This window comes from Gallus gallus, chromosome 4 (assembly GCF_016699485.2).
Source record: "Gallus gallus isolate bGalGal1 chromosome 4, bGalGal1.mat.broiler.GRCg7b, whole genome shotgun sequence".
NCBI classification, from domain to species: domain Eukaryota; kingdom Metazoa; phylum Chordata; class Aves; order Galliformes; family Phasianidae; genus Gallus; species Gallus gallus.
Window position 1 is genome coordinate 37,060,665 of NC_052535.1, and position 17,922 is coordinate 37,078,586.

The following is a 17,922-nucleotide window of genomic DNA, read 5'->3' on the forward strand; positions in this document are numbered from 1 at the left end:
GCCTTTATGCAGAAGAGATTATTCCAATACCCCGTTGTCTGGCCTGCCAAGTAGGTTTATACGCAAACTGTAAATTGTTCCAAACATTGTTGCCAAGTCAGTCTTTTGTTCAGGAGCGTATGAGTTCATATCACTGCTTTTGGTATCTAAGCAGAGCTGTAGACTTGTTTTTTTTTTTAATCTTTGAGTGCTCTGCACACATGTTGCTCTTCTGCAGGTCTGAGGCACTTTTAGGACAGAGTCTTTGAACTGGCAGGGAAATGGCTAGACTTCTTATCTCAGATTTAACCCTCTCAATTCCTGATTCAGAGGCACAGTCCTTGAAGCGTAGATTGAAGTTTAAAAGATGCTTTTTATTAATGCTTAACCTTGATGGGGTTGTGATTATAACTTTCCACTGTAGCATGAATATAACCTTTCCCTGCCTCTAGAAAAATGCAGCACTTAGTCATAGCAAGGTGATAATGTTTAACTTCCTGTAAATTCTGCTTTCAGGATATTTAAGTACAGCACCATATAAATTTATTAACTCTGGACAGCACTTCAGGTGTAATATAGAACGTAATGCTTTTCAACATCCCATTCTACTGGGGGAGTATTAAGTCATGCTGTCCAGTTTCACTAAGAAAGATGTTTGTAAAAATTGGCTTATTCCATTTCTGACACCTTGAATAAGTCACCTTTGGGCAGGTGTAACTGCTGCCCAAACATCTGTACTAAGAATAATCTTCCGTATCAGTCAGCTTCCTGAAAGTTGTTTTGGAAACTCAGAGCCAGATTTTCGATACTTCATTCGCAATGAATGTGCCAGGCACCTTGCAGGATAAAAATAAAAAATTTAATGTTCCAGTGTTGCCAGGCTTGTTCTCCCATTACTGTCATTTCATTCCAGAAGAAATGGATTAATGTGGAAAGCTACAGTTGCATTTTGCGGTTTGCCCTGTTGAATCAGGTGCCTTTCTTGCATTACTGGCTTTCACACACATGCTCTCCTGCATGGGCTCAATCAGAAAACTATGCTGTTAACTTAATTTTATTAATGTGGTTGACTTATGTACCAATCTGAGTAGCTATGACTCTGCTTGTGATAGGTATGTATAAACACTTAATCACTTTATTTTATTCTTTGAATGAATTGTAAGTAAAGCCTGCAGCTAAATCTACAAGCAACAACAGTAGTGAACTGTAAGAAACCGATGTGTAATTTTGATATGCAACTTATCTGACCTTTAACTCATAGTTACACCACAGCATATGTAAAAATACTGTATGTTGGAGGATAGTTAGCTTTGTATTATAGTATGAAGAATATCCATTACTTTTTTTTTCTTCAAGACAGATCCAAATCTCAGGATGCTTGTTTTCTGTTCAGCACTTGTACAAGTAAAAGTCCCATTGCTTCAGGGGAAAATTTACCTCAGTTAAAGCTGATAAGGCTCTCTGAATTGTCTGTAAGTAAAAAACTCTTTGTGTTTGTAGCTGACTAAATGTATGTTTGCCTGTCTGGCAGCCTGAAATGATAGATCATCTCCATGTGCTTTCCAAGAGGTGGATCTTTGTTTCCTATTTCTTCTGCTAGTCCTTTTTCTTTGCACAGGTAAAAAAAACTATCTATATGAAATAATGTGAACATTCATTGGGTTTTTGGAATCTCTATTATGTCATGAGAAAGACCTTGATAAAAGAAATGGGTGCAGGTTCCACCTGTGGAAAAGGCAATAATAGAGTGGATTAAGTTCTTCAAGTTCAACATGGGGTTACAGTTGGCTGACAAAGTTACAGCATTGGATGCTTTCCAAGCTACTGAAGGTACAGCTGGTCACAGAGAAGCAGCTGAGAGCATCTATTCTCCTGTGCAGCTTTCTGGAAGCTCTGTAAATGTGGGCCATGCACTAAGCTTTACATTTTCATTAAAAAAAAAAAAGACAATTGAAATAATTGGAAACATATTGAAGCAAGCCACTAATAATATTGTAATAAACTGTCATTCATTATTTTTTAATCTTATTCTGAGCCTGACTTATTACAAATTTCTTTGGTGTTCTCTTAATGTTTGAAAGAGAGATCTATAATAAGAAAAAGACAACTCCCAATTGTTTCGGTGTCTGCTGAAGTCTGTTTTATTGTGATTACGCAGTGCACTCACATCTCAGCCTGAAGTAATGTCCAGTGGATCAAAGACACACTGCTGTATTTCATGAGCGTAGTCTCATGAGTGTGTTTAAAATAGGAGATATGTTGAATACAGATTGTACTTTCTTTGAAGATTTGATTTTGCAGTACTTTTGTTTTCAGGCAAGTAAGCTGTTGAAATAGTTGAGCCTAAGCAGCAGAATGTAGGCTGGGATAGTAAAAATATTTTACTGCTGCCTGTCAGATTGGGTATGTGTCTCCTTAGGAACCAGCACCAGTACCACAGCAGAAGTGCACAGGCAGCTGTAAGATGTAAACCGAAGTAAGTTATTTCCTTTTATTACTTTTTGGTCTTTTGCTGCTGTGTCCCTCCTGGGCTAAACCAGACAAACTATTTTTGAAGCAAGGGAGTTTAGTTTGCCTTTTTCTCTCCTTGTACATGAATAGCACATCAACCGAGAAGATGCTTTTATAGGTTAACCAGAAGAAACTGTGACACCTGGGGTCTGGGAGTAGAACAGTCCTGACACTCTGTTTATTTATCTGCTTTTTTTTTTTTTTTTGGTTAGCAATTATTGTGCTGCTTTTGTGCTGTTACACAATAGAGACTTACTGAGCCTTTTAAAGACACCTATTTTTTTTAATTAGAACACACTTCTGCAGCTGTCACTAAGCTCCTCGTCAGATGATATATTTATTATATTAGAAATGAGAGGAGGCACGTGAGTAAGGCCGAAAGGAATATGCTCTGCTCAGGGTAGGGTTTTATGTTTAAATGGGTGATCAGCACGTGTGGGTTAGACAAAGATGATTGCAGTACCAGTGCCTGACTAGTTATGTGCTGCTGTTAATCCCGTGGTATTGTATTTCATTGTCTACCAGTGCACCACTGTCACAACTGAAATAAAAACCCTCTGAATTCAATGAACACTTTAATCTGTCATCATAATCATGCAGGTCTTGTCAATCATGGCTTAAAAGTCAAGCATGCAGATCAAATCTACAGTAAGAGGAGACACCTGGACTCCACAGTGTAAGTGGAGATAGTTTAGGATATTAAATATTTGGTTCATTTATGTTTCAGTGTTTTAACTAAATATGTTGTTGATGGTTTTTTTTTCCCCCACTTATTTAAAAATTTAGGAAGACTATTCAGTGACTTTGCAGGAGAAAATTTTTAGAATGAAATTGAAATGGCAGATTCTGTGGTGGAGATTTATTTTCTTTGTTTGTGGTAGTACTTCAAATTTTAGGCTTGCTCTTGTGCTGACAAGGAAGATCAGAAAATGTTCAGAAGCTTGTAAATCCTTTAAGCTAGAGTACTTCAGGTTTACATAGGACTCTAAAGCTTAAAGTGATTGTAGTCTTTTAAACTCATATTTGACTTGGCTATGATTTGTGAATGAATATTTTTGGTAAGCAAATTACACTTACACTGCATTTGAAATGAATTTTATAAGATATATCTTGTGCTTTGGTAGTGTAATTTCAAAATCATGCATAGTACATAAAATGATAACATTTATGTCTTAATAAAGTCAAAGACAATATTGCTAGAACTCTAAGATTAAAAAAAAGTGTTAAACCTATATAAGAAGGTAATACCCTTTCTAGAAATTACTATTCTACATGTACTTTAGCAGAATCATGGAAAAATTGCAGTAAGAATGTCATACTTTGGTTTCAGAGTGCCATGTGACATTTAAAAATGGTTACTTTTTCAAACTCAGTTTTAAGAGAGATTTACGAAAATGCTTGTGTTAATCTGAATTGGTACTTGAGAATGCAGCAAAACTCCTAACCAATAATGAGCCTTTGGAGTACCCATACCATTACTGATCCTTAGGTACTTTTAATAGTTCCAGTGAAAATAACATGACTTACTGCTGTCAGGGTTATGAGTAGGTGGCATGATTTTGCCAGTGTGAGACTCAATTTTCAGTGGCTTATGGTTTTTTTGTTTGTTTGTTTTGCAAAAAGTTAACAACAGTCTGTTGGTGTTTCTTTTGGTCTAGCTGTTGAACAATGAAAATTTAAGTGAATTCTGGCTTCACCTCTTTTTTTATTAACAAAATCTCATGTAGCGTCAGTTTGGAGTGAAAGATTGAGATGCGTTGGCTGCTATTTTTATCTTTTTATTTACCTCTGAAATTGCCATGTGGGGAAAGAAGATATTCAGAGTTCAAAATGTGATTAACATTTGAAGAAAACATCATTTTCCTATCCTCAACAGAGCTTGTGTTTGCACTGAGGTGAGCCATCCTTCCTGCTCAGAAGCAAATCCAGCATCTGTGGTACTTCTCCCACAGGTGAGTGTCTGAGCAGGATTTTTCTTGGGCTTTGACAACCCAGTTCATCACGTTGCCATTGCGCTGAGCCTGACAGCTGAGAGTGACATGAAACCATCAAGAAAAAAAGGATTAAAGAATTAAAAACAGAAAATATAAAATTGAAATGCAAAGGCAAAAGAACCCAAAGAACTTGGTAGGAAGCTACAGCAAAAGGAATATGGGAGTAATAGGTTTTGGAGGAGATACGAAAGCCCATTTAGATTCTAATGTTCTGTTGGGACTTCAGCCTTGGTGTGGTCTGAGCCTGTGCTCATCCAGCTTTGGCATGGTGGAGGAGCCCTCTTTTCCTCATTGAGAAGAGTTTGAGCACCTTTGGTCACTTCAGTGAGCATTGGAATGGTGGGGTCTACTTAGGTCATAGCAATAACCAAAGTTTCCCCTGTACATACAAGCCCTTGTACTTAAGTGAAAAATCACTATGGCTGAGTGTAATTTGGCTCAAGTAACATGAAAGTCAAAGGCAGGATGTGAGCTTCTATAGCATTTACTGTGTGGAATAGTAACTGCTACTTATTGACATCAAGTGGTCTTTATTTCTTAACGACACTGCTTGAAGTGCTGCCATCCTGCTCTGTCCTGTCCTATAGCCTATGACAGTGTGTGGATACTAGATAATGTTGACTCCTTGAGAACCATGAAATGCTCTCTGCTTAAGATTAGCATGTCCAAAGCACTGTGTTTGAGAAAAGTTGTTAGACTTTATATCATTATTGTTCTTGAATTTTTCTAAGATGCAAGTTCTGATACTGAGATATAAAGCATGGATGGAGGATTAGCTTTTAACAGCTCTTCATTTCAAAGCTTTTGCTTTTATACAACTACAGTTGTACCCAATAGTTAAGTAAACATGCAGAATAGCTGTATATTCTTAGATCTGATCTTAAAGGGGATTTAAATTCTGTTGAGGTAAAAAAAAAAAAAAAAAAAAAAAAGTTCTAATGCCTTATTTCAGCTATGTGAATATTTGAAAAAGTTAAATGAAGTTTAGATATTCTCTATACAACAACTGCTTTTTTGCATCATAGGGTGAACTATTGATGTGGCATGATAATAATACAATGGAATGGCAAGTTGAAATGATGAGAAGACTTTCATGCCTTGCTAGTGTAGAATAGCTATCCCTACATACTTCAGCTGTCCCTCAGTAGTATTTGTAAGCCAGGTGATAGCAGCTATTTCTGTGTTTGTAAAGATGACCATATGTGCAAAAGTGTTATATGTTCATTAAAATAGTTTAATGGTGTCACCACTGCACTTTAGCCCGCAAGAATCAGCAAACTGTTCCATTCAGGCTACTGGGAATTATTTCCAACTGCCTTAATAAGATAGATCAGAATTCCAGCTTGTAGCTGGACACAAAACCCATGATCTGACATGGATTCTTTGGTTGCTTGTCTTATAAATGTAACTGTTGATCTTTGACAGTATTTTAAGTACCATCAGCTAAATGTATTCTGCCATAGCACTGTAGCAGTGTTGTAGGAACCTGTGAACGATGCAGAGTTTAACAACCTATTTCCTCAGCATTGTTAAACCTTACTAGATTTAGATTGTGTTAGCAGCAATGTCTCTTACTTCAGCCTTCATCCTACAGAATGAAAATATATATATATATTGGTGTGATTAAACTTTGGGACTGTAATGCATGCACAGGAATCGGGTAATTCAGTAAAGATTTTTGATGTATTTAGGAGTAGTTCTAACATGGGTTAAATGGAAAACTGGAAAGAGTGTCCAGTGGTTACCCATAGCCAAGAAGTGAATGTTATGCATGTTTTGCTTGTCAAGGCTTATCTTCTGCTTTATAACTGAAGACATTTAAGTCTTGCTTGAGAAATTTTTTGCCCTTGCCTATATATTATTAGGCAACAAGAGGAAGCAGAATTTAACTTTCAGAATTAAAGTGAGCTGTCTTTAGAGAAATTCTGAAAGCAAATTTTGTGTGTAGCCCGTTGCTGAGAATTTGAGCTGCTTTTGGGAAAGCACTTGAGAACACAAGGTCAGAGAGGTGCTTCTTGCTGGGCTCTGCAGGGAAGGCAGCACCAGGCTGTCGGTCTCCAGCTGATGACTTCTGGTGTAGAGCAACTAGTAGAGCGGTGCTTCTCCTGTGGGAGCTGGGCTTCAGTGTGTTTTAGCCTCGTGCTAAATGGCAGTACAGAATCAAAGTCAGAAAAATATAATAACGATTTATGATATGGGGAAAATTCAGGTGAAGAAACTGAAGAAAAAAAAAAAGAGTATGTTCACCTTACAAAAAGTAAGATAGGTAAGAGAATGCCATAAAAAAAAAACAAAAAAAACTGTTAAATAGCAAAATGATATAAAAAGGCTGGATAGGCAATGTCTCATGACATTATGAGACTGAGGGACTTACATCTGTGATTTTCCAAGAAAATAAACTTGATAAAAAGAGACAAATACTTCTTGAAATAGACTATACATGGTGGAACTGAGTGTCACGTGTAATTTTTTAGGCCAAAAAAATGTATAAGGTTAAGGATTAGGCAGTGTTATGGCTATAAAATTAATTCAGAATTATAGAGCTAAATGATGACAGTTTTTGGAATGGATGTTGCTTTCCATGCTGCAATCGTATTTAACTACTAGTGAAGAAAGAGTGGAAATGTGAATGTGCAGTTCTGGTTGTCTTGCAGGTGGTAGTCATGAGATCCTTTCAGCTCCCTCAGTAGTATCAGATACTAGTGAAATGATGTTAGGCTAGACACCTCTAGTCAAACAGCATTCAGTATGAACAGAAGTGGTAAAAGGGATCTGACCCAGGGAGGTCAAATTTCTCTACTGTGGATCAGATAGACTGATTTTGGCATTTCCTCAGCCAAGTTGCATAATAGCCTCTGACACCTATCCAAGCCCTGGGCTGCACTGATGTTTCATGGTGAGCCAAGAAGAAGATGTACTGCGTGTGAAACAATGAATGTTATTTATCCAGCTGAGGCCCAAGGGGAGGAGATAATTTTATGAGGTAGGAAATTCAGGCAGGCTGAACCAGACAGACTGAGGTACAAAACAGGAGATGGACATGCCAGGTGGGGTGGCTATGCAGAGTGGCAGGAAAGAAGAGTCCAAGTGTTGCATGAACTGAAAAAGCTGAGAAAAAAGGGAAGAGGGAAGAGCAAAAAGGCTGGTGAAGTAAGCTGGAACAGATTCATGCAGCACTTGTAAGTAAGAACATGCTCATCAGATAGAAATCCTCCCTACTATTCCTCCCTATTCTTCCCTACTTGGTCTGGAATTGATGGCAGCTCTGACAGAAGGAACTACAGAAGTGTCTGTCGAATTTCACATTGCCCAGGCATCCATCCCAGGAGAGCTCAGCCTGCTGGGATGTGGCAATCCTGTTTTCTGTCCTCAGTGCTCTCATACAGGGAAGAAGAGGCTAGCAGGATGGGTCTGATAATCACGCGGCATTAACTGGAGTCACTTCTGCTTGTGGCATGCATGCTTCACAGGAATAGGCATTAGGCTCAGCAGCTGCTCTGCTGGCCTGCACCATCTCAGTGCCCCTGAAGCTGTAAGACACAAAGAGCTCAGTTTTCTGGGAAGCTGTTTGCTCAAGGTGAGCAGAGCAGCACTGCCAGTCATTTCTGCATTTAAGAGGGAGAAGCGTGAAATGGGATTAATGGAGAGAAGTGAATTGTAGTCTGGAAGTGGAGAGAGTTGAGTCCACTGGCAAATAAAGGTGATGGAAATTGAAGTGCAACGAGAAGCTGTTATTTTGCCAGTATTACAGTTAACCATGAAGAAGAGTTTGACTTGGTTTGGTTCAGCTGACTGCTAAGTATTTAACCACATTATTGCAGCAAAGTTGCTAGTCTTATGCCTAAACGCACTGAAGTGATTCCACCAACTTCAGCAAATTTGATAAGAATTTATTCTGAAAATGTAATTGGGCTAAATTTATGGGTTTTTTGTTTGTTTGTTTGGACTTGACATGAGAAGGATATTCTTATTTGCAGAAATGAGCATGCATGCATGAAATAAGTGTCCTTTGAAATGACAGGGGAATATTCTTTACATGTACACATGAAATACTCATTACTTTAAACAGTAGCTGTATGTGAGTTGGGTTTTGTGAGCAACGTCCTGAGCATCAATCAAACAGCTAACAGGATGGTGCATGGTGCACAGGCTTTGGTGCAGGAGGTCTTATTTACAGCAATAGTGAATACCTACAACATGAGACAAATTCTTTTCCTTTGATAATGCTACTGTACTTCTTTCCATAATGAGGGCAAGTTTGACTTCTAGATCAGCTCATGATCAAATTGCAAATCATTTTGGCATACTGATCATGTAGGTCTTGTCTACCAGACATTTTTTCTTTTCCATCTGCCTGCTGCTTTGGTTATGCTGAATTTATTTGCTGTAAACAGATCAATAATTGAAAGAATATAGGCAGTGCCAGCAGAACGGTGTGCTGGTACCACCCATAGCTCCACATTGTCTGTCTCTTGTTAGCAAAATTCTTAGCTGGTGTGAAGCAGCGTGACTTAGTGATCGTCGCTGGCTTATAGTTAAAAATCTGAGCTCAGTTTTTTCTGTGCCTCAGAAATGTGCGCTGTTAGTCTAAAATCTTTATAACTAAAAATGTATCTCAGAGAAGGAAAATACTGTTATTGTTTGGACTTCTAATATATCAGTCATTTCCTTTTGAACAAGGGCAATCTGTGTGCCTGGAATGTTCTTTTTTGCAAAGCATATGAAGAACTGAAGAAAATCCCTGCCTTTGCTGTCCGATGTGCCAGCAACATACAGCATCTTCACATTTGTCTTTAATACATCAGTGATATAATTTATCACATGATCCATCCCCAAGTACTTAAAATGCACAAATATATTTTAGGAGTATGCTTTCTATTTGTTTTATCTTGTTTGAAAAATGTGCATAATCTAAAACGGAAATGTATGGTGTCCGTAGCTATTGAATTAGACTAGATTCTGTTAAAGCTGTTTTGTGCTGTTCTAGTTGCTTGATGCAGCCTTGCAGGCAGATGAAGGATCTAGCTGTCTTGGTTTCAGTTGGGCTACAGATGAGTCTTTTTCACAGTGTCTGATATGATGCTATGTTTTGGCTCTGGGAGAAGAACAGCATTGGATAACACACTTATGATTTAGTTGTTGATAAGAAGCGCTGCACATAGCCAAGGGTGTTCCAGCTTCTCATATTGTTCTGTCAGTGAGAGATGCTAAATGAGCACAAAGCGCTGGGACAGCTAACCTCAACTGTCCAAAGGGATGTTCTGTACACTTTGGCATCACCATATGCAGAAACACTTTAAAACTGGGGAGCAGGCTGAGGGGGCAGCCGCTACCCAGGGGCAAGATGGTGAGCTCAGCGGGTGGTGAGCAAATGTGCTGTACATCACTTGCTCTATGAATATGCATGAGGGTTGCTCCTAAAACAATGCCACCTATTGTGGCCCGTGACATCAGAGGCGGATGTTGGGGTTATGGCAGTAGAGGCTGAACCTTCTCACCAGTATTCCATTACACTTTGTTGCTGCGTGACAGATGGCAGCAGAGGGGTACTCCAAACAGGATGGTGTCTGACATGGAAGTGCATAGAAAGCAAAGGTGTGTCACTGAATTCCTTCATGTGGGAAAAGAAATGGCACTCCTTGACATTCATTGACACTTGCTTGAATGTTTATGGAGACCAAACAGTGGATGTGAGTACAGTAAGGTGATGGGTGGTGTGTTTCAGCAGTGGTGACAGTGGGTCACCAGCACTGGTGCAGGTTTTTACAAACAGGGCGTGCAGGTTCTTGTTCGTTGCTGGAGAAAGTGCATAGCTAATGGTAGTGAAAATGTTGAAAAATAGTGTTTCATTGCTGAGAATTTGCTCTTTCAAATAGTGTTATTACACTTCTTGTATTTCTCATATTTTCTATGGAAATAAATAAGAAACATTACTATCTGAACAATCTACATATTGTTTTTTTTACTGTTGTTATTATTTTCCTTTTATCTTCCTTTTCAGTCTTAGTAAATGTTTTTTTTTTGTTAGTTGGTTTTTAATCTCAACCCATGAGATGCACCTGTTTATTTCCCCCCCCAGTTATCTCCTCCATCCCACTGGGAGTGGGGAGTGAGCAAACAATTGTGTGGTGCTGAGCTGCCTGCCAGGTTAAATGACAACAGTAGTTAAGCCCTTCTGTCCTGTGATGCTTGCATGTTGGCTCGTAAGAGGTGTGGTTGCTGTATGAGACCCTGATACACAGTGAAGCATGTAGTGGAGTATTCTACTTTCTTCTTGTAAAAAATGATGCTCATTCAGCAACATAAAAATAGTAGATCTACTGCAGACCTCTGGTACTGCTGGCACAAACCATTAAAATGTAACAAGTCCTACTAATGAGACCTCTCCAGGACTAAAGCAATAATCTGGCTGCAATCTATCTGTACTATTGTTTCTGTTGTGGATCGCTACAATCTGGTATTTATGAAGGTACGGTTTAGAATACACATTACTAGAAGATAAATGTTGCTGTAGTTGTGTTTGGTATCTTTGAAAATGTCTTGGAAAACCTGAGAATAATTCTTGTTCCTGGCCTATGGTCTGTTCAAAGGTACTGCATTGGTAGATACTTTGACAGCTACTTCTAAAGACTGTTGAGACAAACTTTTGTTTAGTTGGATGAAGTGAAAGAGGTGAGGAGGAATTGCCTGCAGCCTTGCAGTCCCCATTCCCTGCAGGCAGAGACACCTCCCTCTAGACCAGGTTGCTCAAAGCCCCACCCAGCCTGGCCTTGAATGCTTCCAGGGAGGGAGCATCGACAACCTCTCTGGGCAAGCTGTTCCAGTGGCTCACTGCCATCACAGTGAAGAATTTCTTCCTGATATGTAGTCTAAATCTACCCTCTTCCAGTTTAAAGCCATTTCCCCTTGTCCTGTCACTACATGCCTTTATAAAGAAGTCCCTCCCCAGCTTTCATGTAGTCCCCCTTCAAGTATGGGAAGGCCTCTATAAAGTCCCTCTGGAGCTTTCCCTAGGCTGAAGAGCAACAGATCTCTGCAGAGCTTCCTTCTCCCACTTCTTACATTTTCTATGGGCAGTGTGGCTATAGCCCTTGCTGGTGAAGTCTGAGGCAAAACAGTCACTGAACACCTCAGATTTCTCTGTATCTTTTGTGACCAGATCTCCAGTTTCCTTCTGGAGAGGGCCCACATCTTTCCCAACCTCCCTTTTGTCTCTAATATACCTATAGAATTTCTTGAAATTTCTTCTTGTTTCTCTTTATGTCCCTAGCTAGATTTAATTCTGTGTTGTTCCTTTCCTAACCTGATCCCTGGTTGCTCATACAACTTCTGTGTAGTCCTCCCAGGTTGCCTATTCCTGCTTCCACTTCCCATTGACTTTGTTTTTGTGTTTAAATAAGTCTAACCTGTCAATTCATAGAGGCCTCCTGGCATTCTTGTCTACCTTCCTTTTTCTTAGGATGCACTGCTTCTGGGCTTGGAGGAGATGGTTCATGAATGCTGACCAGCTTTCTTGAGCCTCTCTTCCCTCCAGGGCTTTCTCCCATGTCACCCTGCCAAGCAGTTCCTTGAAGAGGTCAGTCTATTCTGCTGAAGTCCAGAGTAGCAAGCTTGTTACATACCCAATTTGATGCCCTAGAGATTTTGAACTGCATCATTTCATGATCACTGCAGCCAAGGCTACCCTTGAACTTCACATTGCTCACTTAGCCCCTCTTTGTTGGGTGAGGACAAGGTCCAGCACAGCACCTCTTCTTATGTGTTCCTGTACCACTTGGAAGAGGAAGTTATCATCAATGCATTCCAGAAACATTTTCAATTCCTTGTTCCATGCTGTGTTGTCCCTCCAGCAGATGTCAGGGTGCTTTAAGTCCCCCATGAGGACCACATTTTGTGAACGTGAAGCTACTCCCATCTTTTTATAAAGGACATCATCTACTCAATCTCCCTGGTCGGGCAGCCTGTATTAGACCTCCAATATGATGTCTTCTTCCCCTGCTGTCCCTTTAACCCGTAAGCTTCTTTTCAGCTCCTCATCTGTCCCCACGTGGAGATCTATGGACTCCAGCTGGTCGTTGATGTAGAGGGCAACACCTCCTCCCCTTCTCCCCTGCCTGTGTTTCGTAAAGAGTTTATAACTGTCTATTCCTACGTTTCAGTCATGAGAGCCATCCCACCACATCTCAGTAATGCCAACGACGTCATAGCCCTGGAGGCACATGCATGCCTGCAACTTTTCTTGCTTGTTTCTCATGATCTGTGCATTACTGTACAGGCATTTGAGTTGGGCTCCCACTGAGACTGATTTACCAATTGGAGTTCCCTTATCCTGCACCTTAGGTGCTGTCTTAATGGCCTGTGATCTGACTCTGGGCCCAGGGCATCCATTACGATCATCATCCTCAAAGTGGAATGGTTGATCCCCTGGCAACTCTAGTTTAAATCTCCCCTGATTAGATTGGAAAGTTTGTAGCCAAAGATGGTCTTTCCTTTCTTCTGAGAGATGAACCCCATTCTCCATAAGACCAGATTTCTCTAAACTACTTCTATGACATAAGTAGCCAAAGCTACTTAGTGCTGACTTGGTACTTTATATTGACTTGATACTTTATATTGCTTATGTTTCTGTTAAAATATCATGTCTCAAAGTCTAAAGCTTTTATCTAGCTGAAGTCCTTTTTAATTTTTTTTTTTAACTGCACCAGTCCCTTCTGGGTAGACGAGATGGCAGCTAATATCTTGTGCTCGAGAAGATAACTATTTGACTTTTTTAAATCAAAAATCTCCTTATTTCCTTCATTTTCATATGGTATTAAATTTTTATTTCTTAAGGGTAAAAAAAAAAAAACTTCATAAAAGTTAGGCTCATAAATTGTTTTGGAAAAATAAAATAGTCTCTAATATTGTGAAGCTCAACTAAGTTAAAAACGAAAAACAACTGATCCTTGGACAATTTACTTTTACTCCCCACTGACAGGTAAATCTAGTAAGCTTAAGAAAACAATGTATTGGCAAACTTAGCTATTATAAATTAACTTTTGCTTATTGCTCAGTATCATTAATTTTTATTAAGGCAGCTCATTCCACTGAGATTTGACCTTTGTTTTTCTTTTTAAAGTATCCCTTTTTAATATGCATAGATGTTTAAAAGAAACTGCTACTTAAATGCTCTGTATTAAATTCAGTTCAGCACAGTCCTTTCTAGTAATACTGTAGAGAGATTTTTATCCTGGTCATGGAAGTTCAGAATATTTACATCATAGTCTTGTATCTTGTGCAAGCTATAACAACAACAACAACAAAAAAGTGGACTTTGTAAAATGAAGTTGTGTCTCTGCCTCCATTGACTGTTCCTGTTGCCGTAATGAATCTCCACCACATCCTCCAATTAGTGCAAAGTTATAAAACTCCGGACAGATGGGAAATTAATATTTATAGCAAAATACCCAGGGTTTTGATAAGCGGAATTGCTTAGAGCAACAGATGATGTTAACAGTTAAAATATAGGGAAAGGAGCCTGTTCAGGAAAAGATGAAAGCTCGTGTGCATTCTGAGGCAGTAGGTCATCTAGTGATGGTCTTTCATGTGAGCATTTCTGTGTTTCTGTGAATTGGAACCATCTGTGACTAAGTGCTTAAAAAGCATTGTTTTGTACCAATAAAAATAAAATAATATAGAAAAGAAATTTCTTGAAAGGGTCCTCAGACCCAGTGAGAGTTTGCAAGATCCACCTCTCATTTCTCGGTTTCTGAAGGGTTTACAAAGGCCAGTGCCTCGACAGAGACCTGAGTAGTGCAGAACCATAAAAAGCTATTAGGGAATGGAGAAGAGCTCACCATCATCAGGAGCTGCTCATAACTACAGGCTTGAAGGGCCTAGGGGCAGGGAATGATGCTACTTTAAACCCAGGGTGATTTTCCTAACTTCAGTGTTGTGCTTACTATGGGAATGTTGTAATAAATATTTTTCTGGTACCGAATACTTGCATACATCTGAATCTAGTCTCCTCAGAGAAATGGTTTGGGAGGGATCAGTGCTTGGTGTCAGAGGGAAGAACTGACCCTAGAGCCTGTTCTTTGCCATCACTGCAGGTAGCTACCCAACTGGCAGGTTAATTCTCTGTGGAAATCTGTTTTACTGGATGAAATTTCCTGCTTCCTAATATCCATAGCTTGGAATTATCCACATGGTTTTCTGTTTGTGATTCTGCCTTGCGCTGGTCTGCAGCTGAAGTTTTTTAGTTCCAAAGTTCTGTTGTTTTCTCAAGGGAAAACTTGGCAGTAGATGTGCATAAATGCATGTGCACACCTATAGTGCAGCTGAACTGTAATAAAATAATATTCCACAAAATAGACTATGAATATCTTGTTGTATGCTGAAGGACAGAAAAGAAAAAAAGATGGTTTCCAGATAAATAAGTTTGTAGCCTTCTTTTGCATGTCTGTGTGTGATCAGTACAAACTTCTGTATACCCATATTCGGGAGCTTGGGGCAGCCAGGAAATCTCACAGCAGGTTGACGCATGGGATGCATAAGGAAACTGACAAGTTTCAGTGATAGTCAAGTTTCCAAAAAAGTTGGAAAAAAGCCCACATAGAAACGTTTTACACGAAACAAGTTCTCACCTGTGTAAGAATTTCCCATGTATATCTCTTGAAGAGGCCAGAGCATTTTAGGAGAAAGCTGCATGTTCTCCATAAAGAAGCTGCATTTCAGAAGTTTTTCAGATATAATAGCAAAATATTCTCATCTGCTTGATATTCTGTTGATAATGAATATCCTATACTGTTCCTGTTGTCTTTAATGTCTTAATGTTGTCTTAATCTTTCATCGCATTATGCTGCCACTGTCATTATTAGAACGAGACAGAGGCTGTTTCCTTTCTTCCTAGCTGTACAGGGAGAAGTGACTGTGCATTTCTGCACTTACAGGAACAGTTTGCCAAAGTCACTAAGAAGAAAAGAGGAATGTGATACTGATGCCTGAAATTTAGGGAGGATGTTGAAGTGCATAGGAGACAAAAAATATTTTATTTTTCTTTAGAGACTGCAGAAAACTCTCTACGTAAATATTTATGGGAAAAGAACTATGACTAATAAGGGTTTCCTTAGCAAAAAATATACAAGGACCAAGCTGGCCAGTTAAGGCAAACACACAAACTGGAAGCAAAGCAACTTAGACATGTTATTGTTATTGTTTGGGGTGTGGGGAGCCAAGTAAGGGTTTCTTTGTCATTATTTCTATCAATATTTTCAGATAAAGGAGGGATGTTTTTATAAGAGGGTGTGCTCTTATAAATACATGCTAACCTTGCTTCAAGTAGGAATAACTAAATGCAATTTAATGCTTTGTGATAAACTAGACTTAAGAAAATTGAAGGAAAAGGTATAGCAATTTGAAGCAATATAAAAATGCAAAGACTTTAGGTGTGGTGTTTGGTTTTGTGATTAATGGAAAGGAAAGGAATTGTCTAATCTGAGGTCTGTGGTGGCTAGCATAAGAATTGATGAGCTTCTGTGCAGCAAGTCGGACATAAAGAAAAATGTTCTTGTCATTGGAACAGTGAAATACTAGGGGAAACAAGCCAGTGGAAGTTGTAGTAATATTTTCAAGGTAGTTGATTTGTGCCTTGAGAAAGAGAAAGAGGGATGCGTTGGATGACCTCTACAGTTTCTCCCAGCCTTTTTTTTTTTTTTTTTTTTTTTTTTTTATTCTGAGAGACTGTACTGCATAGTGTAACTCTTCATCTCATCTTCAACTTCCTGAATCACTCTGTTTATCTTTGGCACTCCTCAGCTATGTCTCTGGATCTTTCTCTGACTGTCTTATACAGACATTCCCAAGCATCAAACTCAAGTGATATTCTGCATGTTTGAATTCAAGAAAAAATGTTAAAATGCACCATCTTCTTTTTAGGTCCTCCAGGGAAAAGAGGTAAGCGGGGCAGAAGAGGAGAGACTGGTAAGTTTTCACCTTCCTAAGTTGCATTGCTGTTTGATGCCTGCGTGTTTTTGGGAAGATACATACTCAGCATGCATTCATTTTTATTTTTACTGCTTTTTATGCTCTGAAAGAGAGTTCTGAAACTTTGTTTGTAGAAATTTGTGACCCTTGGCATATACCTGGTGGTCTTCCAGATAGCTGGCTAGTCTCTACTGTCCTTTCTTTGTAGTTACACTTCACAACGCTTGGCATAGTACCATTGACAACATTACTGGTAGTTGTCAAATTGTTCCAGTGTCTTCTGAGATTAGTGTAGATCAGAGTAACTCTGGTAAACAGCAGTTGGGATACTGTAAATCAGCATTGCATTAGGCCTTCCTGGATTGAGATGAAGTTTAGAAGGAAAGGAGTAAGTTAATAATGTAAGTGTCCAGGGAAATAATATGATAAATAGAGTACTCTGAATGAGAGACATTGTTGTTTACTGGAAACAAGTAGCAAGTTAGTTGTCATGGAAAAAAGAAAAATATTGGGTGGTTTGTTATCCTGTATCAGGGAACTTGCTGTTGAGATCTGAATGTTGGTGTAGAGCTTGAAATTTCTTTGGAAACAACACTGGGATGCTGTATTGTAAGCAGCTCTTCCTGCTTACAATCATGGGAATTGAATCTATTGTTTACCTTGAAGGACTGAGCCTTCAATGAAGGTGAATTTTCTAGAACTGATGCAGGAGAAAAAGAGCATTTCTAATTTCCTTGGTTGTCTTGTCTGTTCTGCTAGTTAGGAAAATATTCCAATCAACTTGATCTCCATAAATTCATTAGCAGCTCTTCTTAACCTTGTAAACTGACATTTATTTGGCTCTCTCTGTATTTTCCTGCATCAGAAAACTGAAAACAAGCCCTGCCAAAAGTTAATGTAAATCACCTTGATGTTTCCATTTGAGATTGGATTAAAATTTACTTAGAGACAAATGCTATGCTACAGAAAGGTATTCTGTGGTTAAAGACTCTCTTACAAATGCTGCTGGCAATTACTTTGCAGTATGCTTGTTTGTTCATTTTATTTCTCAAATAAACACACATTAAACTATTAACAAAGGAAATTGATCTCTCTCATTTAAAAACAGACCTGCACATTAAAATGCTGTTTAAGAATATTTACCAGTATAAAGAAATCTCTTTAGTTACAAGATAATAAAATTGCATTGTTAAAAAACAAAAGACTATCAATATTAAAAGCAATCTCAGAGTACAGCTGCTGTGGTTTTATACTCCTTTTTCACTTCACTTTATTCAGAAATTAGAGAGAGGCATAAAAGCTAATGAAATGCCATTGGTTTGAGAGCTGCAGCTGCTCAGCTTAATAAGACTGAAATAGTAGATTTGATTTGTAGCCCTTTGATAATGTTTCCAAGAACAGCTATACAAAAGTCTTTGAGTCTAAATAATTGAAAAAATGTGCAAATATCACTTCATGAAGTGCGACATTTTAA

The 17,922-nt window shown here is 38.8% G+C and overlaps 1 protein-coding gene across 23 annotated transcripts in view; it reads left to right on the forward strand.

The window, feature by feature from the left end:
• Window positions 1-17,922, forward strand: part of COL25A1 (collagen type XXV alpha 1 chain) — a 299,717-nt gene that overhangs the window by 135,079 nt on the left and 146,716 nt on the right. For all 23 annotated transcript variants that reach the window (XM_040699609.2, XM_040699611.2, XM_040699607.2 and 20 more), the window contains exon 3: window positions 16,401-16,445. In XM_040699609.2, coding sequence (XP_040555543.1) covers window positions 16,401-16,445 — 45 coding nt within the window. The remainder of the gene's footprint in view (window positions 1-16,400; window positions 16,446-17,922) is intronic.